We start from the raw sequence: 27,845 nt of genomic DNA on the forward strand, positions 1-27,845 counted from the left end.
CATCATTTAAATATGGTCCCTTTGGCCAAGCGACTTAACATCTGGGCTTATTTCCCTAACTGCAAGATGAGAAGCTAAGGCCACCTGTGGGAACCAAGAGGGACCAACACATGGTTCTAAGACATTGAGGGGACCTACTAATAACTAGCCTTAGAGTGGCTGCCCTCTAGGGGCTGGAATGTGCCAATCTCCACTGGCCACCACAGAGCAGGAGATGAGATTTAGAGAAACTGTTTCTGCCCACCTGTCTCCAGGAGAGTCTATCTATGATTGTTGCTACATTTACAAAACAAAAGGTTGAACTGGGTCTTTCCTTTCTAAGAGCATAGTTGGCTATCAGAGTGAGGGCTGTACAGTTTAAGGTGACCAGATGACTAAGTGAAACCCTGCAGGTGGATGAGGCTCACTCTGAGTCTCTGTGCCCCCCCCCTCCCGCCTTACACTCATACTTAGTGAGAGCCACTGTGGTGTGCACACCTGGAATCCTAGCATCTGGGAGATGGGAGAAGGGAGGGACGGCCAAAAGACCAGGGTTGCCCAGTGTGGTTGTGGTGGCACACACCTTTAATCCCAGCACTTGGGAGGGAGGCGAAGGCAGGTGAGTCTCTGTGAGTTCAAGGTTAGTCTGGGCTGCATAGTGAGATCATGTCTCACAAACAAATGAAGACTTTTTAAAACTACAGCCATTTGGGCCTTATTCCTAACTGCATGAGAATAACTGGGGGGGGGGGGGAGGGGCTGAGATCGGTATTTTTTAAAGGCTCCCCATGAATTTCCATTATCAGCCAGGGCTAAGAGACACCGCACCATGCCCATGACATGGTCAAAAGCAAGCATGGGAGACAGGTGTGGATGAACCATAGCTGTGAGGAGACGTGACTTCAGACATGGTAGCGTCTCACTTTTGTCTCGTTTCTCTTAAGATTCCCAAAAGAATAGTCTGCCATCAATCCCATCACCCTCAGAATAAATGTGCGCTCCATCATGTGATGTACCGGGCCCCTCCCTCTATATCCTCTGCTTCAGCCTCCTTTTTCAGTCAGCCTGATTCAACACAGCAGTCGCGGGAGAAGCCTTCATCTCCTGAGCCCCAGCCTGCCCTGACCTCCTAGCCACGTGCTCAGCTAATCTCCCCTCCTTCTTCACCCCGGGGAGCCTCCCCTGATAACCCCCATGGAGTCGATGCTGGCTGTACCTCCTTTGTATTCTACCGTCCACTCCACCATGGTGATTCACTCGGCATGCAGCCGTTGGCCCGTGCGTCCAGCCCCGTGGACTACTAAATTCCACAAAAGCAAGGTCTATGTCTTTGTCACACACCCACACCCATTACTGGTATAGACAGGCTCAGTGATACTGAATGAATAACCAAATGATTACACAAGCATGGAGGAAAGGGAAATTCTTGAGAAACCGACTCTGTAACTTACAGAAACCAGGTCTTAGGGATGAATGACTGCAGAAGAAAACAGTTTTAAGGACAGATTCATACGGGGGCAGGTAAACCAGATTTTAGCCCTTTCATATTTATATGCACGCTGTGTCCACCACAACTATGCCAGGTAAAAGGGGAGCCCAGTATAGCAGGAAGCCTGGCCAACTTTTCACCCAAAGGAGCCTGGTCGCCGCAGGTTCTGCCCTGAGCAACAAGCAAGAAGACTCAGCACTGCTCATGTGAAAAAGCACCAAAGAAGGAAAATATTCAACATGACCTACATCTGATTCTAGCAGGCCTTATAATGCTAGTAATTAATGAAGAATCCAGATAAAATGATATGATGTTTTGAGATTTAGGTCAAAGCCCCCAGCACGGGGCAGTGAGGCAGGCAGGTGGACAGGAATGAAACGAGATCGGTTAAGAGTTCATGGGTTTTGAAATGGGGGTGACGGTGTCTTTCTTCACTTAGATTCATTTTATTATTCTGTCAGTTTTGGTGTGAGGCTGAAGTTATCCAGAATAAATTAGTTATTATTAAATTAGCTACTGTTAATAAAATAGTTATTAACCTTTAAAACATCATGGAAGTCTTTCTCAGCATTAGTGAAGAGACATTTTTAAAAGGGAGAGAAAAAAGACCTCAGCCATATATCATCCGGAGCCGGCTTGGTCTTGGTCAGTTGGAAACCAGGAATGTTCTCCAAGGTCTGAACACTGTAATCAGTCCACATAGTTTCCAGGCAGCAGCGTTTACCCACCACTGCCGCGTGATTTGTAACTCATTCGTATGTCCATGAGAAGTACCGTCCCGTTGATTTCTCCCCTTACTTGCCTAGCCAAACAATACTTTTCTACAGCAATCTACTGCATCTCAATACCGCCAGGAGACAGCATCTTACGGCTGTTGGCACCTCCTGCCCTTCTTTTCTGCTCTGTTTTCACAGGCTCCTCCTTTAAGGTGGGCAGAACATTTGCTGCTCAGATAGGGAAGGTCCTGCCCCTCATAAGGGCGTTCACCTCAGTCAGGAATGTGTGTCCGCCACCCCAGGACTGTTTACAATCCTCTCTCTTTCTCCCTACAGTCCTGACCCTTTCTCCACAGCCCATTCTGCCCGAAGCATGCAGGCTTTCCCACTACCTTCCTCCATCTGGGAGAATGTCAGTCGGCCTAGTCTTTGCTAGTTCCTGTTCCTTTTTTTTTTAAAGATTTATTTATTTATTATGTACACAGTGTTCAGCCTCCATGCCTGCAGGCCAGAATAGGGCACCAAATCTCATTACAGATGGTTGTGAGCCACCATGTGGTTGCTGGGAATTGAACTCAAGACCTCTGGAAGAGCAGTCAGTGCTCTTAACCTCTGAGCCATCTCTCCAGCCCCTAGTTCCTGTTCCTTGGGGTCAGTCCTGCCCAATCTGGTCTTTCCCAGCAGGAGTGAGCCCATTTCCTTCGGGTTCTAGTTGACTAGTGTAGCTCCATACTGCATGGTCATAGGTCTGGATAAAAGGTCCAAGGCCAGGATCGGGTGACTTGACCACTGTGGAGGTTCATTAAGGAAGAGAACATCAGTGCTGGACTGGGGTCTTCGGCCCCTGAAGCCCTGGCTGGGATCAGTCCCTCCTGTTTCTCCGTAGAGATTCTGTCCCACTGCTCAGGCCTTGCCTACAGCCCAGCTGCCTTTCGAGTCTGCACTGGCTGCCTGGAGTTCTTCCTCTCTTGCTTTCTCTTTATAATTTCTCATGTGCCTCAGACACCTTCTGTTGAATACATATCACATTTTCTGTCTTGGTTTTACACCATAAAAAACATTTCAGAGACACCCCCATTTCAGTGACTAAACCCCCGTTTCAGCGACAACACCCCCATTTCAGCCATACCCCATTTCAGTGACGAAACCCCCATTTCAGCAACGACACCCCCATTTCAGCGACAACACCCCCATTTCAGCTATACTCCCATTTGAGTGACACCCTTTTCCTAATTTGGAGAATTCAAAAGCCAACAATTTCTTAAGTGGAGCTTAAGAAACTTCTCTTGGCTCCCATGGACTATCGCTATTCCTGTGAACCTTTGGGCTCAGCATGACTTGTGGGGTTTGCTCATAAACTGTAAGGGGGAAGCTTATTTTAGAAAACAAATGGGACTATTTTATAAAAAGGAAATGTAGATACAGGAAGGCGTGCATCCAGATGACAGCCCGTCAGTGGCCGGTCACATGGTTCTGCACTCTGCTCACACAGGAGCGGGCAGTTCCTGTCTGCCCACTCAGCACACACGCACTGTGGCTCGTCCCGTGCCTGCACTGCCAGGCTCGGGAGTGAGTATTCGAGAGCACTAAAGCATAGGACTCAATTAAAAATAAAATACTTTTTATTTCAGTTTAAGGAAGTGATGAAACCATTGATGCTGGCCCCTAAATTAATCAGTATCAGGGCTTGTATTTCATTATACAGTTCTTGTTTAGCAAATATAGATAAAAACAACTCTCAACCAAAAGCTGTCTTTGCACAGTGACAATTTTTTTTCGTTCCCATGAGGGCAAGGCTGTCCCTGTCCTATCGGCAGCCGAATCCCCCATTGCAACTTAACCCGTTGGGCCAGTTCTTCATATTTTCAAGCTGATTTCTTCATCATTAGGATGAGGATAATGGATTTGTCACATGTAGAAAGTGCTGAGGCTGGTGGAAGAGGCCTGGGAAGCGTTTCATTAATCCAGCCTCCTTTCTTCCCTGTCAACCATACATCTATCATGTTATTAAGTGAAGAGTAAAGTGTTTCCGTAAGAGACAAGCAAGCGTCATTCCTTCCCATCCTGCAGCAGGCTGTCCTGGAAGGCAGCGTGTGAGTGACGCAATGGGTTTGTCTGTTTGATTGATGCGTCGGTGTGAAAAGAACGAGCAGTAACAGAGAGAAAGAACCACGGAGCGATGATAATCTGCACCCTTAAGAATCATGCTTAGTTCACGGAAAGTTCAACAAAAAACTTGCTGGGTTTGAGAAATGCAGACCCACGGTGGCTTTCTTGCATCCGCCTTTGGGTAGGATATGAGTTTTAGAATTATCTTTGAAATATTTTCATTGAAACAGAAGTTCACAAGTCTGATTCCAGAGAAGGAAAAAAAATATGATTTGTCATGTTGAAGAGTAGAATACTTGATTTTCTGTGACCTTTGCCACATTTCAACATAGTACTAGACAATGCATTATTTCAAAATAATCTTTAAAGCAATAAATAACATTCCAAAACCAAGACGGGCAAGTTATGACAACATTGAAAAAAATTGTATTTAAAAAATGGGGTAATACATCCACCCATACTATTAATGAGAAGTCAGATGAGCCTCTGGTGAGGAGTGTACTGCCTGCCGACGCGCTCCGGTGCCACTGGCCGGCCCTCACTCGCTCGTAGTGTGGACTCTATTGCCGTCTTTTTAGAAGCCTGGGACTCATGAGTGGGAAAACGCTGAAACACAGTTTTAGAAACAGAACCCGTTTGTAAACAGGAGGATAGGTTTAAAAGACACGCGGGAGAAGTGACGTCACAAGCGGATGGCAGAGAGCAGGTAACACTGGGGAAAGCTCTCCCGTCACAGCGATCGCCACCTCAGGAGCATTTCCTTTACAGGTGACAGACAGGGAAGACAGGCACGTGTCTGAGCAGACCTGAGACTATTCTGAGTTTTCTCCTCAATAAGGACCAGCACGTCTCAGACCCGTCTCTGCTGAGTGGGTGATTGGCGCAGTCCGCTGTCCGTGGAAGCTTTTCACAGTGGCACAAGCTGAAGCTGGGAGTCTTCGTGGCCAAACAATTGATCTAATTGTCTTCACTCTTCCCTCTTTTTTTTTTTTTTATCACAGAATCGGAAGACTGTTTGATGGTACAGAACCCATTGTTTTGGACAGTCTCAAACAGCACTATTTCATTGACAGAGATGGACAGATGTTCAGATATATCTTGAATTTTCTACGAACATCAAAACTCCTCATTCCTGATGATTTCAAGGTGAGGGAATCCATGTTAATAGTCAATTTGTGATTTGTTTTGATGTGCTCAAAAAAAAACCCTATTTCTAGTCCTACTCCCTTGCCATGCATAGCAACTCACATGGCACCAGCAACCCTTAGCATGGACACTGTCTTTGTGGAGCAGAGTGCATGCCATTCACGTAGGATCAGGAAGCATTCACTTTTATTTAAATAATATACTTCATTTTAGGAAATTGAAAAGAAGTTGGTTAAATTCAAATTTAATTTCTGCTATGTCTTAGCATTCTAGATAGTAAAAGGAACTTAACTCAATAAAAATTTGTCTCCCAGAAATTTAAATATGCTTTTAGAATTGCTCCTTTTAAATGGAGTAGCAAGAATTGGCATCAACCATAGTAAAGGGAGCCTGGCAGGCAATGGAATTTGACCAGAGAGACATAAAAAGTGTTAGTATTAGAAGGGAATGCGTGAAATAGAATTTTTATGGCTGGTAATGCTTCTCTAAATAGAAGATTTTTAAAGCTACTAATTCTGAATACTATTAGAACTAATAGAGAACTAATTAGAACCTCTAAATGCAGAACCAATGCCCTCCAATCAACGGAATAACAAGTATCACTGATAGCTTCTGACAGAAAAAAAGCACAACAAAAATTGTAATGTACAGGTGGAAATAAATTTGATGAGAAGTGGGCAGAATGTATTCAAAAAAATAATTTCTATTTTGAGACAGAAAGGATATATTTAAGACTTATACACAAGGAATTTTTTAAAGATCCATGTGAAGCAAAGAAGATCATATTCAGATAGACAATGTCTTAGTAGAAGAAATATTTGCAACAAGAGATTAATATCCATCATAAAAGAGTTCCTCCAGATCTATGAAGGTAGATAAACAATCTAGGAGAAATTTTTAGATATAAACAAGATTTTCCCAAAGGGAGAAAAAGGTTTTGTCAGTAAATATTTAAAGTGATATTCATTCTCTTTTTAGTAAAAAAAGGTACAAGACTAAAATGATATAATCCCTTTTATAAATTAGTTTGAATAAAATAATAAAGATTTATGGACACAGTGTTGGGGGAATGTACAGTGTGGTTGGGAAGGAAAGTGATTAAACCTTCTTGGAGGATAATTCAGCAATAGCTATTAAAATTTCAGACATGCATGCTGTCTAGCAGTTTCATGCTTATGAATTTATCTTCTATAAATATTCACAAGAGCATGCAAACATGTGTGTACATAGGATGTCTGGTAGTTGTGTTTATAATAGGAAAACATACCTAAAAGGAGTTCAGAAACAGCAGATGGTAGAATATAATATAGAATATCCATATAATGAAATAATTTTAAAGAGTGTAACTCATGCATATCTATTGATATATGGGGCAAAAAATCAAACTTTTATGATTTGGTGAAAATAGCAAGTTATAAAAAGATATGCAGTGTTTCTATTTGTGTAAAATATCATGTATGTTATAATATCTGAAATAGCATCTTCTCAATACACGGATGCAGCTCTCTTACACTGCAGAGCTGGTGAATTAGCCATGGCTTTAGAGCCTGGGATAGAAAGTGAGGTGTGCACTCCTGAGAGAGCCCGGAACTTACTGCTGGCCTGGGAGAGCAGGCGCCAGAGTCTTCCTCATGCCCATTGCAGAGGTGAGGGGACTTGCGCGTCCCAACAGCAGCTCTCAATCGCCTTAGTTTTTTATTAAAGGTGCATAGATTTTCATGTAAAACAAGCATGCCCTGACATAACTCCTCTGTACTCAATTGTGTTTGAGAAATAACCCTTGGCACATGCGCACTGCTTTAAATTCAGGAAAGAGAAGGTGACGGAGGCCCCTGAGCCCCTTAGTAATTTGGGATCTGCTGGTTTATAGTGGTTCACTAACACTTGGTCATATGGGTAGGGGAGGTGGCTCGGTGGGAAAAGTTCTTTCTGTGCAAGCATGGGGACCTGAGTTCAGATCCTCAGTTTCCACGGAAAAGCCAGGCAGAGAGAGAGGTGAACCGTGGGGCTCAATGGCCAGTGGTTCAGTGACAGACCCTGTCTCAAACGCTAACAATGACAATAATGTAGAGATTGATAGAAGGCAAGCATTGCCCCCAGACTTCCGTGTATTCACCCGCACATACACATCCACCCATACATACCCACTCCCACGCCAACAGGAAATAAATTAACAAATTCCAGTCATATAACCTTCTGAATCCGACCTAAATATGCTGTCCTAGAGTGACTAACTGCTTGTATGGTAATATTCTTACAGACAGAGACACACGGTTGTCTAAAGAATATTGTATACTGTGCCCAAGACAATTGCTTATTTAGTTACAGATGTCATAGGAGACCAGATGTTGAATATCAATAGAAAATGTATTTCTCTTAACTCATCAAGAACTAACCTGACAACAGAAAGCTTGCGTGTATATAATCTCATTATGTATAACTCCTGTTTCTAACAGGGATGCCACTCCAGGGAACCTTAAGATAGTAAAATGGTTATTATTGTTAGAAAACAAATATAGCCATTTATTTTTAATGGCAGGATATTTCAAGGAAGGAGCTTGGTATTTTAAATAAAGAGTTTGTCTTAACCCTCAGTCACAAACTTTCCTGGGAGACACTGTTCTGTCTCAAGGAACATTAGATTAGATGCTGATATGGGCAGTTCCAACTGTCATGCTCTGGGGACTCACCCAGTCACCTAAGACTGGGCCATTTGCTTAACCACACCTATGGAGTGTCCCCTGAGGATTTCCGAACCCCAAATATCTGCTGTTCATCAACTCTAAGTAGAGAACACATCCTTTAGTTGATCATAGCCCAAGCTGGGAGGTGGGGGGTCTAAAACCAACCAATCAAACTAACAAAAAAAACCCCACATATCTGGGGACATTCAAATGCTTCCTTTGGAGCTGGGAGATAGGCTTACATCACAGTGTTCCGGGACCGAGGCAGAGAATCAAGAAGGGTAGAAGCTGAGATGTCCATTTAGCTCTGTGGCCCTTGATGGAATTAAACCACGAAGAGAAGAGAAGTGCGTGGGAACCACACATGCCCATGTGAGCTGTCAGAATGCCAGAATTTTCCTTCTGACCCTGACAATGGGACATGGCCTTGTCATGTTGCAGGATTGCTTTGCAGGTTTGCCATGGAGAATGATCTTTGATTGCTTCCTTCTGACTCCAGCATTTAATGCTGGGCAAGCAAGGGTGTGAAGTCCTACAATATTAGTATCCTGTGCCCATCAGCTTCCAATTCCACAAATATGTTGTCTGTGCTAAAGCCCACTTAACAATTCTGATAACGTCATATTTTAGAAGCTTGTGTCCTGGCTTCCGTGGAAAGTCAGTTTTCAGTGTCCGTGATGGCAGAACTTCTCTTGAGTGTTTTTATGTGGATCTAACTGCCCTTCCTCTCGATTCTGTCCTCAATCATAACGACTTGCTTATTGCTACTTCAGACCCCACGTACAAACGCCAATGCGTGTTTGTAATTCCCAGTTCCCCAGAAGTCTGATGCTTTGCTCTTCTCCTCTTCAGGGCCCATAAGATTATCTCTCCCTTCTGCTTGTTATTTTTAACTTCTCTGAAAACAGACCTCCTGTGATCCCTCTGTGAATATCCACCATTCCTAGATCTATACAAACCACTACCAGGCAGCCTAGCTCATCAATCTAAACTGTATCCAAAACTCTAATACTTTTTAATATTATAGAAGTATGCATCTACTGTAGAAAAAGTGAAAACATAAAAAAGCAAAAAGCATTTAGGTACAATCTTCCCACTGCTCAGATTGTCAGTGTTAGAACTTGCCTAAGATTATTTCTCTGTTGCTGGTATAAACTGTGACCAAAAGCAACTTGGAGCAGAAAGGGCTTGCTTGGCTTAAAGTTACAATCCATCACGGGCAAGCCAAGACAGGAAGTCAAGGCAGGAACCTGCACTAGGAACCGAAACAGAGACAACAGAGGAATGCTGCTTTCAGGCTTTCTTCCTCTAGCTTGCTCAGCTTACACATCCCTAGGACCATCCACCCAGGAATGGCACTGCCCATAGTAGGGTGGGCCCTCTTGCATCAATTAGCGATAAGAAAATTCCCCCAGTCAAAGATCTGTCTATGGAGGCAATCTCCCATGTGAAGCTCCCTCTTTCCAGATAGGAAGAGTGGACAGCCAACGGGAGCTATCACAGAACCTTGCATAGCCTCTGGAACTTTTCCTGTACCTATTTTTAACAATTTTCTACTTGCCCTTTATACTAAATTTTATTCGTGTAATGCCATAACTATGTCGAAGTTTACTTGGTTGATCCCCAAAGTGGCCCTGTACAGTAGTTTTTCTGAGATACTACCTGGCCACACACTGAGTGAGCATTGCAGCTCTTCATTTTCTAAACTGTAAGTCTGGTTCCTGTTCACTTAGCGCTAAGGCTGGGCCAGCTGTCCCACAGAATGGCTTGTCATCTGGATTTTCCTGTTTGCCATTCACACAGTTTAGATCATTCAGTCGTCTCCCGATGTCATTCGGCCTGGAAGTCACATCTGAAGGCTGTGGGTTCCACATCTTTCCAAGAGCACATACCCTGTGAGATTGCGTGCTCCGTCTTACTGCACATGAGCAAGCTTGTGCCAACCTAGGATGCTAAGGTTGAACTTTGCCAGATAATGAGGCATATGCCCTTGGGCTGCAGCAGAAATGAGCTCTGTGAAGCCTACTTCTCAGCCTCAGCATGGCCAACATTTGAGGCCAAATGATTCTCTGGGGTTGGGCTGTCCTGTACAATGTAGGACTTTGATCAGTTTCCTGGCCTCTCCCCGCCAAAGAGACAGCAGTGCCCCACCCCCAGTTACAGCAACAAAGAACATCTCTAAGTGTTGCTAAATGGCCTCAGGCATTAGAATCAGCCCAGCTGAGAACCAGCCTTCTAGCTTATGGAAAAAGAGTGTTTATGGGGCGGGGTAGAGACTTTGGCCAGTTTATCTCATGGAATTGGGGAAGCCTTCTTTCGTGGGTAGAAACAGTAGGACAGTTCTGAGGATCACGGCTGCTAGACTTTCCTGACTTCTTCCAAATCACTGTCTCTACCCTGGGTCCAGCCAGCAGTGACCAGAGTCTCTTCTCTCCTCTGGTTCCACCGAGAGACTCCTTAGCCAACTCTGACAATACAAGCATAGCTTCTAGTTACTTCAGTTGTTAGAAGTTACTCAGAGCGGAGGAACCTCACCCCGACTCGGGGTCCCTGCGCCAGCCCTGGACTCACTCCCACTCGGGGGGGGGGGGGTCCCTGCGCCAGCCCTGGACTCACTTCCACTCGGGGGACCTGCACCAGTCCTGGACCTCACCCCCACTGGGGGGACCTGCGCAATCTCTGGACCTCACCTTCACTCGGGGTACCTGCGTCATCCCTGGACTCACTCCCACTCGGGGGACCTGCGCCATCTCTGGACTCACTCCCACTCCGGGTCCCTGTGCCAGCCCTCTCAGCTGCTGCCACCTGGCCTTCGGCTCCCCCTCCCAGAGATTATGTTACTCTTGCCCGTGTGTACTTCTTTCCTCACAAGGATGCTCCCTCAGAGGCCGGAAACTAGCTGCGGCAACCTAGGAGGACAAAGAGCCAGCCAGGCAGCCAGTCCCAGCCTCAGCCCTTTCGAGACAGTGCCCGGAGCCCCTCCCTTCACCAAGTCCTAAATCAGGCCTGTCTCCCGTAGTGCAATGCTCATGTGACTTGCAAGCCTGATTGTTGCTCCAGCTTCTCTACCTTCAGGGCTGTCATCAAGCGTCAGGTCACTGTCGGCTGTGCTTGGTCTAGTCTTTCTCTGCAGGGTGGCGGGGGAGGTGAAGACACAACAAAGCACAGAAGGGACACATTGCTGCATCTATTTCCTTTAATAGACATCAAAGGTAAATGGGAAGTTGGGTGCCGTTGCTCCCCAAACCCAAGAGTTGTCAGGGGAAGCTGGGAGTTCCTTTACTGGTGAGGGGCGAGGACTTCTGGTGAGAAGCTGTGTGTATCAGAACAGAATAGGAACAGGTGAGCCAACTTCTCTGGCTCTGAGAACGGAGAAAGCGAGCCCAGGCCTGGAGAGATGGCTCCATAAGATGCTAAAGTGTTGGTCACACAAGAACCAAGATTTGAGTTCCATCCCACATGAAGCTGAGCATATACTTGCAGTATCAGCACTGTGGAGTAGAGACGTACAGATCCCCTGGGCTTACTGGCCAGCCAGCCGTAGGCTTAGGCTAAGGAGAGATCCTTGGAAAACAAGGTATAGAGCAACTGAGGAATGAGACTGTGGTTGATTTTGGGGGAGTGTGTGTGTGTGTGTGTGTGTGCATGTGTATGCTTACATACACACATGAAGAAAACACCAAAATGCCAGCCTAAGAAAGAATTGCAGAGTGAGGAAAATAATTAACCTTAGAAGTCTAAACACTGCACAACCATCCTGGCCACCCCACCCCCATAGGGGGAAAGTCCTTAAAGTCAAGTGGAGGTAAGTCCTACAGAGGTCTGTCACTTCTGATGGTGGAGTGCTGCCTTAAAACAAAGAACGGTACCCTCTATGGCCTCCCGGTGATGCCGCGCTGTCAGGAGCCAGGATCCCAGGGTCCCAGGGTCCCAGGAATACAGTCCTGAGTCCTGACTGCATCCCCAGGGTGTTTGGCACAGATGTGGCTTTTAAAGCGAATGAGTGAATGGGTTAGTGGGCCTGCAAGCAGAAGATGTGTCAGCGAGTGTAAAACATCAAGTGTGTCAGTAGCTGAAGCCTTTGAGGCTTCTGCAGACGGAAGCTCTGTGAAAAGCCGAGTCCCGGGCGCAGGTCCCGTGCACATGCTGCACGCGTGGCCAGCAGGACTTTCAGAGGAGGTTAGGTTACAGGAGTAGAAGGGTTTTCCTGGAGAACCCAGGTGGGCCCTCGTAGGAGGGGGCAAGAGGCTCGAGGTAGATTGTGACTGAACAAAGCGCTGTAATGCTGGCCCCCTAGCATCTGGAAGAGGGGGTCCTGCTGACCCCTTGGTTTCAGCCCAGTGACATCCATTTCTGACTTCCGACCTCCCAGACTATAAGAAAATGAGTCTGTGTTGACGTAAGCCACCAAGCTTGCAGTCATCTCTTACAGGAGCAATGAGAGACTAATGCATGGTGTATTTACCCCTACCCATGAAACATGTAATTAACAAAAACATTTTTAAAGATTTATTTTTCAGTATGAGTGCATTAGTGCATGTGTAGGTGCATACATGTGTGTAAGCATGTGTGCATGTGTGCATGTGTGTGAGCATGTGTGCATGTGTGTGAGCATGTGTGTAAGCATGTGTGCATGTGTGTAAGCATGTGTGCATTGTGTAAGCATGTGTGCATATGTGTGCAAGCATGTGTGTATGCATGTGTGTAAGCATGTGTGCATGTATGTATAAGCATGTGTGCGTGTGTAAGCATGTGTGCATTGTGTAAGCATGTGTGCGTGTGTGAGCATGTGTGCGTGTGTGTAAGCATGTGTGCATATGTGTGTAAGCATGTGTGCATGTGTGTGTAAGCATGTGTGCATGTGCACAGGCACACCTGAACTGTATATGTATAGGTACCTGTGAAGGCCAGAAGAGGGCACTGGATCTCCTGGAGCTATAGGCCCAGCTCTAGAAGCCACCCACATGGGTGCTAGGATCTGAACTTGGGTCTTCATGAAGAGCAGCAGGTGCTTTTAACCACTGAGCCATCTCTCCAGTCCAAGAAATATGTTTTTAACACATGCTTCATTTGCAAGTTGGATTCCACCCATGTTTATTCTCCTGTGTGCTGGTCTTCAGATCTTAGAGTAGCTCACCTATGAAGTGGGGTCACCCTCTTTCTAGCTCAAAAACTGGCTTACATTTCAAAAAATTAAATACATAATCTCAGAAGCTAAAATCACTGAAACATGATAAGTTTCTGAAAAAAAAGTTTCCCTTTACTAGTTTAGGGGGATGAGCAGTTGAGGAAGTGGCCTTGGGTTCTCGCTGCTGGGCTGGCCTCCACCATTCTCTAGTTGTTATAATGGACGCTTCTCACTCATGAGTGAGGAAAAGCAGATGCTGTGGGTTCATCTTCCCCAGAGGGGCTGGAGCCCAGCCCACTGCAGCACTGACATCTGCACAGCCCACTGCTGCACTGACATCTGCACAGCCCACTGCAGCACTGACATCTGCACAGCCCACTGCAGCACTGACATCTGCCCTGCCCACTGCTGCACTGACATCTGCACAGCCCACTGCTGCACTGACATCCGCCCTGCCCACTGCTGCACTGACATCTCCCCAGCCCACTGCAGCACTGACATCTGCCCTGCCCACTGCAGCACTGACATCTGCCCTGCCCACTGCTGCACTGACATCTGCACAGCCCACTGCAGCACTGACATCTGCACAGCCCACTGCAGCACTGACATCTGCCCTGCCCACTGCTGCACTGACATCTGCCCTGCCCACTGCAGCACTGACATCCGCCCTGCCCACTGCAGCACTGACATCTGCCCTGCCCACTGCTGCACTGACATCTGCACAGCCCACTGCTGCACTGACATCTGCACAGCCCACTGCTGCACTGACATCTGCACAGCCCACTGCTGCACTGACATCTGCACAGCCCACTGCAGCACTGACATCCGCCCTGCCCACTGCAGCACTGACATCCGCCCTGCCCACTGCAGCACTGACATCTGCCCTGCCCACTGCAGCACTGACATCTGCACAGCCCACTGCAGCACTGACATCTGCCCTGCCCACTGCTGCACTGACATCTGCACAGCCCACTGCAGCACTGACATCTGCACAGCCCACTGCAGCACTGACATCTGCACAGCCCACTGCAGCACTGACATCCGCCCTGCCCACTGCAGCACTGACATCCGCCCTGCCCACTGCAGCACTGACATCTGCACAGCCCACTGCAGCACTGACATCTGCCCTGCCCACTGCAGCACTGACATCTGCACAGCCCACTGCAGCACTGACATCCGCCCTGCCCACTGCAGCACTGACATCCGCCCTGCCCACTGCAGCACTGACATCTGCACAGCCCACTGCAGCACTGACATCTGCACAGCCCACTGCAGCACTGACATCTGCACAGCCCACTGCTGCACTGACATCTGCACAGCCCACTGCTGCACTGACATCTGCACAGCCCACTGCTGCACTGACATCTGCCCTGCCCACTGCAGCACTGACATCTGCACAGCCCACTGCAGCACTGACATCTGCACAGCCCACTGCAGCACTGACATCTGCCCTGCCCACTGCTGCACTGACATCTGCACAGCCCACTGCTGCACTGACATCCGCCCTGCCCACTGCTGCACTGACATCTGCACAGCCCACTGCTGCACTGACATCTGCCCTGCCCACTGCAGTACTGACATCCGCCCTGCCCACTGCAGCACTGACATCCGCCCTGCCCACTGCAGTACTGACATCCGCCCTGCCCACTGCAGCACTGACATCCGCCCTGCCCACTGCAGCACTGACATCTCCCCAGCCCACTGCAGCACTGACATCTCCCCAGCCCACTGCTGCACTGACATCTGCCTATTCCTACCAATCATCTTCAGATGAAGAGAGGGGGGTTATTTAATCTATACGAGGTGAAGAAAGGTCACTGCCCAATCAGAAAGGGGTCATAAGATTTCAAAGATTAGAGGCAACAGGGGGATGAGCCCAGGACCAGCAAACCCCAAAAGAGCCATGCAAAATTCTTAAAGCGGGAAGTTAAAATCATGGAATTAAACAGGCCTGCTAAAGGATAAGACCCAGGTTTCTAAAGAAAAAGCCAACAGTGAGCCAGAGCTAGAACTGTGGGCTAGGAAGTACAGAAAGACAAACAAAAAGGAGACTGCCAAGAAAGTGAATGTCCAGAGTCATCCTAACCATGCAGAAAATGGTGGCATAGTGAGAAGAACCCCGTGCAATGATCAGGCTGGTCAGTACTTAAGGCACGCTGGCATGATGAGCTGTCAATATGAATCATTTTCCATTGGTACCCTTCATCTCCATGGAGAGAGCTTGTCTGCCTAGGAACCAAAGAGCAGTGGGATAAAGGAAAGCACAGCCAGGATAGTTAAAAGGGAGAAAGATACCCAGTTGTGTGGCACCATTCAGTGTGAGGCCACCTAGGGCTTAAGAAGAAGGGCTGGGGGCATTCTAAATTTTCATTAGCAACAGAAGGTGCCAAGAAAGGCCAGAAGTCTCAAAACAGCCGTTGTTTCTCTTACATTCCAAGAAAAGATGATGATAATTATAAATTCAAGCATTAGACCAGGAGATGCTCTTTCCATCCGTGAGATGCTCTGTCCATCCGTGAGATGCTCTGTCCATCTGTGAGATGCTCTGTCCATCCGTGAGATGCTCTGTCCATCTCTGAGATGCTCTGTCCATCCGTGAGATGCTCTGTCCATCCGTGAGATGCTCTGTCCATCCGTGAGATGCTCTGTCCATCCGTGAGATGCTCTGTCCATCCGTGAGATGCTCTGTCCATTCGTGAGATGCTCTGTCCATCCGTGAGATGCTCTGTCCATCCGTGAGATGCTCTATCCATCCGTGAGATGCTCTGTCCATCCGTGAGATGCTCTTTCCATCTCTGAGATGCGCTGTCCATCCATGAGATGCTCTGTCCATCCGTGAGATGCTCTGTCCATCTCTGAGATGTTCTGTCCATCCGTGAGATGAGCTGTCCATCTCTGAGATGTTCTGTCCATCCGTGAGATGCTCTGTCCATCTCTGAGATGTTCTGTCCATCCATGAGATGCTCTGTCCATCCGTGAGATGCTCTGTCCATCCGTGAGATGCTCTGTCCATCCGTGAGATGCTCTGTCCATCCGTGAGATGCTCTGTCCATCCGTGAGATGCTCTGTCCATCCGTGAGATGTTCTGTCCATCCATGAGATGCTCTGTCCAACCATGATATGTGCTATCCATCCATGACCAGGCTTCAAAGTCACTTATAAAATATGTAACCTGTGTATTTAAAGAAAAAAAAAGGTAAGGACTTAGTGAGCAAAGAGGGACTCTAACCCCAAGTCCTTCTAGACTCATTACCTTTGATTTATTTGTGTATGTATGTATTTATTATTTACTGTGCTGGGTGTTGAACCCAAGGTCACGTCTTGCCAAACACCATCAGCTTTATCCCCTTTGGTTACGAGATCTCTATCACAGCTTCTGTAGATGCAGCATTTTACAGTGGAAGAAGCTGTAAAATGATTTGTTCCCCTGAGTTTTCAGACAGAAGCTGAGGTCTGAACAGTGAAGGAGGAGCCTGGGACAGCGTGAGGATGTGACCCCATTCTTGAATGCCATCTGTCCCCTCAAAACCCTGCTTTAAACTGTAGCATTCCAACAAGACCCCTACCAAATGCCACTACTAAGCTTAAGATCTTAGAATGATGGCTTCGTTACTGCTGACAGCCAAAGTTCAGTGTTGATTTATTGCCTGAACCCCACAAAGTGTCTCATCTAGCCCTGTTGTCTTGTTACTTTGTACAGTGATTCACATAGGAACAGACTGTGCAGTTCAGTATGATACCGGGTGTTGGATGAGGGAATCAAAGTTTTTAGTTAGAAAAAATTCAAACCCCACAGCATGGAAGTTAGGGTGGGGTAAATTACGGTGGCTCTCAGGACACTCTCAGACATCAAATAAGGACCTCAAACACAGCAGCCCTGGTGAAGGGGACTCAGAGACAAAACAGAGAGCTGGGGTGTCAAGAGAGGATGACCTTTGCGCTGGGGGGCAGGGCAGGTGGACCAGCAGCACTGACAGCCAAGCCCTATCTCCTGTACATGACAAAGAAAGACTTTCCAATTTGATGAAGCTAGGCACTTGAGTTGGGGAGATGACCCTATATTACCTGGGTGTACTGTGTTATGGGGGTTCTTAAAAATCCAAGAGGATCCAGGAAGGTCAGAGTCAGAAATAGACATGTGGCAAGGCAGGCAGAGGACGGAATGGCTGCGGGCAGCCCCTGGAAGCCAGACTCATCCTTAAGATGCCAGCGTAGACTCCAACGCCTTTGACCAGGACTATGAGAATCACCTTTATACAATGTTTGCTATTTTTGTTGGGGAAAGGTTGACTTTGGCTCACAGATTTAGAAGGCTACATCCGATGTGCTGGAGAATGCATGGTCCAGTTCACATCATGCAGGCTGGGAAGGCAAAGGAGATGCTGCCAGCCATTTGGCTCCTTCCTTTCACCTCTTCCATCCTGGCCGGCAGCGACTGGAAACTTGGTGTCCTCAGCAGCGGTGAACCTCTCGCTGAGCAGAGGCTGTCCTGTGCATTCCTGAGCGACACCTTCAGTGTTGTGTGCTATTGGGGTGTTAGGGAGCATATCAGCAGTGTCAAGTACAAGTGGCTGATGAAGCCCCTCAGAGGCACAACAAATGAAAGAGAGCTGGAAGGTTAATTCCAGCCAGCATGAGGCAAGGCCACAGTGTTTGAGGGGCGGGTCAGCGAAAGGGAAAATCACAACAGCTCTGGCCCTAAGGACATGGAACATTTTTTCTACTTTTCTGGCCTTTTGTTTTCCTGCCTTGGAGCGCTCAGTTCATCAGCCCATTTGTTGATTTGGATTTGGGTTATTGAGTTTTTGTATTTTTTTTTTACTGATTCTAGGTATTAATCCCCTGCCAGAGGTATAGTTGGCAAAGGTTTTCTCCCCCTCCGTGGCTGCCCCTGCTGTCTTCTCGCCTGTACAGAAGCCTTTGGCTTCATGCAGCCCTCTTGATCAATCGAGGCATATTTTAAAGTGTTTAGCCTATGCATTCCTCTAGCAATTTTAGAGTTCCAGGTCTAACAGTCAGATTTCATGCATTTTAATGGAGTTTTACAAGATAAAAGATATTCTTTTGAAATCATGTTCAAGGTTGTGAGGTGTCAGGGAAATGCAGTTAAACATTGCTTTCCAGTTTCATCCCGCCCCTGTGAGAATGCGGGTCAGTAAGAGAACTAATGAAGACAGATATTAGTGACAGTGGGGGCAAGAGGAAACCTTACACACTGCTGGTGGGAAGGCACACTGGTGCGACCACTGTGGAAATCACTATGCAGGTACCATACACACGCACACACAAATACAAGTACTGGACTTGCGTAAGCAGCTTTAGGGATCTAAGGCCGCTTCCCACAGGTACCTTCCCACGGGTACCTTCCCACAGGCACTTGGTCATCCATTTTAATGCCTTCCAGCTGCCAGGATACACGGCCAACCCAGATGCCCATCACAGAACTGATAGAGTTCCATTCTCAAACCCCCTGCCTGCAAGAAGATGTCCACACACATCATGGCACACACTGGCCCATACCCATGTATGACACGCACACAATAGTAAATAATAAAATTGTAAAAAGTATAGTGTGTACACACAATGGAGTTGTATTCAGCAGTAAAGAGGCACAAAATCATGCAAGTAGCAGAAGAGATGGAACTAGGGGTCATCATGTTAAGCAAATTAAGCATTAATATCACATTTTCTTTTGTTTGCAAAATCTAGGGGTGTGTGTGTGTGTGTTTGTGTGTGTGTGTGTGTATGTGTGTTTCAGGGCTAGGGCTTAAATCCAAAGCCTTATACATGTTAGACCAGTACTACTTAGTTACATCCTGACCCTTATTTAAGTTTTCCTTTTCTTTTTTTAAGGCAGGATCTAATTGAGTTGCCTGGGCTGGCCTTGAACTTTCAATTCTCCCTTCTCAACCTCCTATGTCACTACTATGATTGATTCTGGGTTTTGTCTGGGGCGTGTATGTGTGTGTATGCACAGGAATATGTGTACTTACTTGGAAGCCAGAGATCAGCGTTGGCACTCCATCCACTTTGTCACTGAGACGGGGATCTTCCTGACATTTGCTGACATGAGGCTGGCTGACCAGTGAGCCTCGGGCATCTACCTGTCTGCACGTGTCCAGGGTGGGGATGACAATGCTGCCCGGCTTATTAGCTTGCGTTCTGGGAAGGAACTCAGGTCCTCACACTTACGCAACCATTATGCCCCTAATGGGGCATCTCCCAGCCCTCCACTCTGTCTAAATCTCTTTGAGAATGCTCAATTTAGTATTTTAGGTCTATTTCTTGCAGTCTTCCTTTGCTGGGAAGGTGGAAGGCTGAGTAAAGAAGTATCAGATTCTGCGAGATGAGTGTCCACGACAGCATCTTACATCTGGTCCTTATTTCCCAATAGAGGAAGTGGACTGTCTAATGAGAGGTACACTGGTATAAACCATTGTACCATTCTCCAGGTCCCAAAGATGTGAATGAAGCTGCTACCATGTTTACTGCTTCCTTGGGGAGGGGGAGGGAACTGTGAATGTAGTTCTGTATCCTCTGCTTCTGGTCTGCCCCTTGCTTAGAGTCATGAGGCCGTGTATTTACGGAGCTGGCTCTCATGTGAATAGCAACCACCACCTGTCAGCTTGGGCTCATGGAAGGAAGGCAGAGATGACTTTGTCAGTTGATTAAAGTGTTCTCAGCCAACATGTCTGGACAAGTATCCACTTATCTCACACCCAGGGATGATTGTGACCATAGCTACATTGAGACATAATATTGACCTGCTTGTCAACACCACCTCTCATGCTGCCTCTCCATCCTGTCCTTGGCCCCATTCTTTGTCTTCTCTTTCAGTAGCTCCTGTGTGGATTTGGGGCTTTAATTCAGGCCATCTGCGTATGACTTGAGGCAAAGAATGCCTAAGCCTTCCAGAAATGGATAAGGTCCTCTTTCTCACCCAGTTCCCAGGAGTCAGAGTTGTGTCTGCTTTGAGACAACAGTGACAGGCGACCAGGGGCAGGGTGAGAACCTTCCAAATCTCTATCAGCCTTGCCTAACCCATCACGTACCAACACCCAAGTTTAAGTAAAAGCTACATGTGCATCCTCTCGACAGCCACTCAAGCCTGTCCCCAGGCCCTGCTGCTTCCTTCACCTCCCCACGATGAGTTCTGAAGGTGGCAAGAACGGAAGGCCCCCGTGTGTGTGTCTGCAGCTGAGCCTAAGCTCCTGGGCGCCCAGCAGAGCAGACTACATTTGATTCCCACCAGCACCGTCCAGCTTGAGATCCCCAGGAACATTTCTAAACTGAAAAAGGAAAGCGAATCCTTTTACATTTCAGGTTTTCATCTGTGAAATGGGAGTATGGATGGGCTTGGTTTCATAGGGGATTTGAGGACTTCATTCATGAAAATCCCTTAAACAGGCCTATCTGCTAGCCCTTAATCCCCCGTGTCTCTAACGAAATGAATGAATGCCTTGCTTAGGGTTTCTGTTGTTGTAATGAAACCAGGGCCAAAGCAACTTGGGGAGGAAAGGGTTTACTCGGCTTACACGTCCATGTCATTGTTTTGTCGCCAAAGGAAGTCAGGACAGGAACTCCAGCAGGGCAGGGACCTGGAGGCAGGAGCTGATGGGGGCCATGGAGGGGGGCTGCTCCTCATGGCTTGCTCAGCATGCCATCTTGTAGAACCTAGGACCACCAGCCCAGGGATAGCACCACCAGCGATGGACTGGGCCTGTCACCAGTGATCACAAGTTGAGAAAATGCTCTGCAGGCTGGCCCACACCCCGATCTCATGGAGGCATCTTCTCAGTTGGGGTCCCTCCTCTCAGATGACTCTAGTTGTGACAAGTTGACAGAAATCAACTTGTAGCCAACACAGGGAGTGAATGAATGAATGAGTGATTGCAAATGGAGTCTTTACAAATGTGTTGTATGTGAAATGTTCGCATTGAGATTTGATTATTGAAATACAACAGAAGTGAACAGACATCAATTTCAATATAACATTTAAAGTTAGTTATGTGACAACTTCATACATGCATACAAGATTGTATTTTGATCCCCACTCCTTCCCCCAACTCCTCATAAATCAACTCCCCAATCCCTACTCCAATTTCATTTCTTCTTTTTGAAAAATAACCCACTGAGTCCTGTCTGTGTTGAGCCCAGGCTCGTGTGCAGAGCCATCCCCTGGGGCACGGGCAGCCCGTAAGTCACTCCCTTAAAGAAAACAGACTCCTCCTCTCCTTGCAGTCCATAGTGGTCAAAAGCTCCGTCACTGGGGGAAGGCTTGTGAGCCCTTCTCCCTGCTTGCTGGAATTTGCAGAGGGCCACGGCTGTTGTGGGTTCATGGCTACGGTGGCTCTGTTGTGCCCAGAAGTGTCACACACATGTATCCCAACAGTGTGTGAGGGGGGGAGGGGGGTTGAACACGAGTTCAAGGCCACACACCTGTATCCCTACACTGGGGGAAAGGACCCTGAGTTCAAGGCCACACACTTGTGTCCCAATACTGGGGGTGGGAGGGGATGGGCCACCAGTTCAAGGCCACACACCTGTAGTCCCAACACTAGGGGGCGTGGAGGACCATGAGTTCAAGGGCAACCTGAGCTATCTTGTAAGAGCCTAAGCAAAACAGATCAAACAAAGCACAACTATTTTGGCACCTTATATAAGTGTTTCCCACTATGAAATGCTTTTTAATTCCCCGCAGGACTATACTTTGTTATATGAAGAGGCAAAATATTTTCAACTTCAGCCAATGTTGTTGGAGCTGGAACGATGGAAACAGGACAGAGAAACTGGCCGCTTTTCACGGCCCTGTGAGTGCCTCGTGGTGCGTGTGGCCCCGGACCTTGGAGAAAGGATCACCCTCAGTGGGGACAAGTCCTTGATAGAAGAAGTCTTTCCAGAGATTGGTGATGTGATGTGCAACTCCGTCAATGCAGGCTGGAATCACGACTCCACGCATGTCATCAGGTTCCCACTAAACGGCTACTGTCACCTCAACTCAGTCCAGGTATGTCAGCATACACCGTACGGCACCAGTGCCTCTCCTGCAGGGGGCTGAGGAACCGTCATGGGCATCCATCCCATAAATCCACAAGTCTTTGTTGAGCACCTACTATGTGCCCGATACTATGTGTACCTACTGTGAGAACAGGTGATGCAGAAGAAAACACACAACAGTTCTGTGTTTGTGGAGTTTGTGTCTCAAAAGTGGGTGGGGAGAGACATTAACCACCATAAACCCTGCCCATGTAGTAAGAAGAGGGCATCCAGGGCAGTGTTTGTGTTAGTGTTTGTCACTGTAACAAGCACCTGAGAGAAACAACTTCATTTGCTTTGGCTCATGGTCTCAGAGGTGATCACTTGGTTCACATTGGGCTGCGGTGAGGTAAAACATTGTTACCGACAGGTGTGGTAGAGGAGAGTCGCTCACCTTATGGTGACCAGAAAAAAAAAAACAGGGCAACAAACAGGAAGTGGCCGAGGCATGATGTGCCCCTCAGAAGTACATCTTCAAGTGAGCTACTTCCTCCAATCAGGCCCCACCTCCTGACAGCCCGTTCGCTGTGAAGCCGTCAGCGGATCAAGGAGTTGATTCGGTTCGTGTCCTCAGTGACTGAGTCCACCAGCTGCAGGACAGGCTTTCTCTGCCCAGCCTTGTGGAGTGTACTCCCTACCCAACCGCTAGTGGTCTGCCAGGCAGAGAGATCAAGTTGTAAGGAGCCCACAGCAGAAGTGCCCTCGGCATGTTGAGTGCTATCAGGAATGTCGCTTGAAGGAAAGGAACCAGAGTGAGTTTGAATAGTACAGGAGGCTAAGGATGATGGGAGAAGTCATGGTGAACCCCGGCGAGATTTTCTGCTTTAGTGGGGTTTTGGAGAGAAGCGTTGCGGTGTTTGCTGTTAGGTTCATTCGCTTGTGGGAGACGAGAGGAAAGCCAGAAGATGAATCTGAACAGAAGAGGAAGCTGCTATAACTTTGTTCTAAAATAAAAACTCCAGGGTCCAAGAATGTAGATCAGTTGGGCTTACCCAGCATGAATTGGGCACTGAGGCTGATTTTTAGTACCCCATGAGCTGTGGTGCAAACCTATATAATTCTAGCACTTGGGAGGTAGAGGCAAGAGGATCAGAAACTTGAGGTCAGGGCTAGAGAGATAACTCCATGGTTAGGACCACCTGGGTTCAGTACCCAGCATCCACATTGGTTGGCTCACAAGTGCCTGCAACTCCAGTCTGATGATCTCTCCTGGCCTCCTTGGATAACCGCACACAAATGATGCACATCCTGACAAGCAGTCACGTGTGTGTGTATGTGTGTGTGTGTGTGTGTTTGTGTGTGTGTGTAAATGAAATAAACACATTCAAGGTCATCTTCAGCTCATTAGCAAGTCCAAGGCCAGCTTTATCTACATTGAGACCCTGTCTTGAAAAAAAAAACCAACACAAAACAAAACAAACAAACAAAAAAAACCAACAATAGATGATAATAGAGAAGGAGGAGGCAGGTCACCAAGCGATGATCGATGATCTCGGTCTTGGTCTTGGTCTGAGTGTCTCAACTGCTGGTTTCACAAGCTTTTCTGACAGAAGTGAATAGAACTGTCATGTTCTGCGGTGGAGACATCTTTGGGAGAAGAAAACATGGGGGTGGGATTGATGATTTGGTGCTATGTGCCTTAGATGCTGATAGGTGCTGTTTTTATCTTAGCTCAGGGTGCTGAGTATCTGTTCTGCACCCCCCAGCCCTGGGTGTGGCCAGTGGGTCACTGTCTTCTGACAGCAAGCTAGTGTGCCTGCCTTGTGGTGAGGACGCAGAGGCACACCCGAGTCTTCCCCAGAGCCCTGCAACACTGAACACTATTAGAAGGCAGTAGGCCCCTGCTCTCTTTAGTTGGAACTGGCCTATGACTTTGTTCACTGTGTGGTCATCAGTGGGCTGGGACATAGCTCAGTGGCAAAGCGCTCACCTAGCGAATGCAAGCCCTATCAATATTCCATCCCCAGCACCACTAAGAGCTCTCCAAGAGTTGAAAGGCTAGAAACTCTATGGGATCATGCTGCCTCAGGGAAATTGTTACGCACTGTTTATAATTTTTCAAATGCATGAGCAGTACAGAGCAGAATAGCAGGAAACTCAGAAAAATGAAACCTGCCAGCATGCGGAGGAAGGTACCCAGTCTTACTAGGGTTCCAGAGGGCAACAGTTGCATTCTCATCTTTGTGGATGGTACCCACTGGAGGTATGAGGTGATCGTACACGGCTACACACACGCACACACACACACACACACGCACGCGCACACACACACATGCACGCGCACACACACATGCACGCGCACACACACACGCACGCACACACACACACACACCACACGCACACACACACACACACACGCGCGCGCACACACACGCACACATACACACACACACGCACACACACACGCACACACGCACACACGCGCGCACACACACACACACGAGGCTGTGTTGTCTCTAAATGCTTGTGAAGCCTCAAACTTTTCTCCTCCCATTCACCCTTCCAGGCACCCAGCTGACCAAAGGCAGAGTAAGAAGGTCTCAGCCCCTCCCCTTGTCCAGTGAGCACCTTCTGTCTTCCGTGTGCCTGATGCATTGGCCAGATCAGCTGTGGGAGTCTCTCCTGTCCCACCTTCATCACTCATACAGCCCCAAGCCATTCTTGCTTCCCACTCTACCCACCACCAAGAGGCAGACACCTGTCTGTCGGCACACAGAGACAGGGCATCAGATACCTGCAGATATACCCAGTCATTTAGACATTCCTAAAACCAAGGAACTTTGCTATGGACTTCGTGTTTAACCACCCTGTGAGTTAGCTCAGCTGGTAGAGGTGCTTGCCTTTAACTCTGATGACTTGAGTTCAGTTGCTGGGTCACTCAGTCACACACACACACACACACACACACACAGAGAGAGAGAGAGAGAGAGAGAGAGAGAGAGAGAGAGAGAGAATACATATGTAAATAAATAATTGAAAAAAATAGAATGAAAAGCAATGTCTTCCTAAGCAGTTTACGAGGCACTCTAACAAGCACTTGGCCGCACGCAGGCCAGCACTGGGCCACACCAGATACTCGGCACATTCTGTGTATGGAACTCTGAGCCAGAAAACAACCAGCGTCCATGACGCCCCTGGGGGAAATAAGCATGAGAATGAGGTTTGTTGCTGTCTAGTGGCTCCTCGTGCTCCTCCGTCCTCTCCTAATGGGGCAGAAGATCCTTTCAGAGCACACTGAGGCGACTGTCACCTGATGGGTTCCATCCCCCCCTCTGCTAGAGTTCTGCCCAGAGCTGTCTGCCACCATTGTATTCACCAGAACTCAGGGACGGTCCCATCACCCTGTCCTTAGTCCCATGAGCGGATGTGCAAAGCGAATTCACCTGCCCCAGCTGAGTGCTGTGGAGAGCGCTGGCAACTGTTCTCAGTCCAGGCCTTGTGTTTGAAACACATCCTCGTTTTTTTCCAGTCTCTCCTAGTACATTATTTTACTTCTATACTCTGTGTAAAAGTTGGTGATAAGAACCGATAATTAAGAAGCTGGAGGCAATGTAGCACAGTGGCAGAGTACTGGCCTAACATGCCTAGCACTGCATTTAATTAATTAATTAATTAAACTACGAATTAAAATTAGGATTGCCTTGCTTAGTTATAGTTAGGCATTTGCTTGCTTATTTTGAGCCAGACTCGCACTGTGTAGCCCAGGCTGGTCCCACACTCTTGATCCTCCTGCGCTTGCCTTTCCAAGTGCTGAACGTGATATCACACATGGTCCACTTTATTACTGACAGTTTGAGAGTCAGTTAACAGCATTTCACTCCACTCAAAACAGAAGAAAGCTGAAGCAAGCTTATCTTTAAAGTTATGGTTTATGGTGTCTCTTTCCTTCAGAGATGTGTGCAGTCTGATTCCTTCAGAGATGTGTGCAGTCTGATTCCTTCAGAGATGTGTGCAGTCTGATTCCTTTAGAGATGTGTGCAGTCTGATTCTGTCCAATGAACTGATAGATTGCCAAAGAAACAGAGTGCGCGCAGTTAGCTCCCTGTCTCCCTATCTCAGGGTCACAGGGTGGCTTCCCGTATCCAAGTATCCAGAATACAAATACTAGGGTTTGATACCAGATCCTAGCATTTGACTTGGAAATTAAACAACATTTACTTAAACAGCAATTAGGCTAAAGGAGACCTTTAAAGTATCTTCTTGTTTGTTTGTGGTCCTAGGGGTCAAAACCAGGGCCTCGTGCATGCTGGGCAAGCCCTCTCCCACAAGTGACAGCCCCAGCTAGAAATAGCTTAATTTTCTCACGAAAAACCATTGCCTTCATTCTGGAATGTACATGAATTGAGCTTCGGAACACATCTTTGGTGTGTTTATGTGGCCGATGCACTTGCCTTGCCCCTAACTCGATGTCTGTCTTGTTGTCTTCACAGGTCCTCGAGCGGTTGCAGCAACGAGGATTTGAAATTGTGGGCTCCTGTGGGGGAGGAGTGGACTCGTCCCAGTTCAGTGAATACGTCCTCCGCCGGGAGCTGAGGCGGACACCCCGCCTACCCTCAGTCATCCGGATAAAACAGGAACCACTGGACTAAACAGACATATTTCTTATGCAAAAAGAAAACACACACAACCTAACAGTATGCGAAAAGGAACGTTTGTGTGCAGCTGGGACAGTAAACCAAGCTCTGAAGCTACAATTGAATAAAAGACGTTTCTATGCTCTAGAAATCACACCTGTGTTCATATGGGAACAATTGGAATCATGATATCCTCAAGATGTAAAAAAAAATATATAAATATATAAATATATATATGTCAAAAGGTAGGAAATGCAGAGAGAGAGAGAGAGCTACGGTGGGTGCTGCAATGGCCACGCGTGTCCTGGGCCTCTGAGGTCTCTGTCCAGTAAATAAGCCATGCCAGGGAGGACAGAGTCTCCTGATGCTGTCAGTTGCCAACAGTCATGCATTTTCTTTCTTTCTTTATCTTTCTTCCGTTTCTTTTCTTTTCTTTTTTTTTTAAACAAACAAAACAAAACACCTCGGCTGGTGTTTCTTTGCAAGTGGAGGTGTCATGTTTCATCAGGCAGGGACCAGGAGGGAATCAGGGACCACTGGAGCACACTGCATGGGACGTACATAGACAGGACATTTGAACTGTGGTTTGTACAGGAGTGGCGCTTTTTTGTCCTCCTCACAACCGTGACCTTTCCTTGTTTTTATGCTGATTGTTGATCGTTTGGCAGAGGGGCCAGAGCTATTTCTTGCTAGAGATCTCCAGTTTCAGTCTGCTGCTTTCCTACAGTTTTTTCAGATTTTATAATGTATTAAATACAATAAACTCTGTTTAAAAAATGAGTCCTGTGTAAACCACACATGTTGGGATAGGATGGATTGAGATGAAATTTTTCCTCTTTCCCTGTGTTGGGTATCAGAAAGAGCTCTTGGCGGCTGGAGCAGCTCTAAAGGCCCACGGACAGATAAGGCTGTGGCCTCTTCTCTTCCAACTTGGCCAATGCTTCCTGCTTCCCAGGCTTTGTTATTCTGCCTTGTTGAATAAGA

The 27,845-nt window shown here is 47.4% G+C and overlaps 1 protein-coding gene across 3 annotated transcripts in view; it reads left to right on the forward strand.

Moving 5' to 3' along the window:
- Kctd1 (potassium channel tetramerization domain containing 1) overlaps positions 1-27,641 on the forward strand; it is a 202,531-nt gene extending 174,890 nt beyond the window's left edge. For 2 of the 3 annotated variants that reach the window (XM_075969261.1, XM_075969262.1), the window contains exons 3-5: positions 5,295-5,439; positions 21,953-22,258; positions 26,718-27,300. In XM_075969261.1, the coding sequence (XP_075825376.1) occupies positions 5,295-5,439; positions 21,953-22,258; positions 26,718-26,876 (610 nt within the window). In that variant the 3' untranslated portion in view covers positions 26,877-27,300. Of the gene's footprint in view, positions 1-5,294; positions 5,440-21,952; positions 22,259-26,717 lie in introns of all 3 variants that reach the window. The other variant, XM_075969260.1, reaches the window with a different exon arrangement.
- The last annotated feature ends 204 nt before the right edge of the window (positions 27,642-27,845 follow it).

The sequence above is a fragment of the Microtus pennsylvanicus genome, chromosome 4 (genome assembly GCF_037038515.1).
Source record: "Microtus pennsylvanicus isolate mMicPen1 chromosome 4, mMicPen1.hap1, whole genome shotgun sequence".
Classification (NCBI taxonomy): domain Eukaryota; kingdom Metazoa; phylum Chordata; class Mammalia; order Rodentia; family Cricetidae; genus Microtus; species Microtus pennsylvanicus.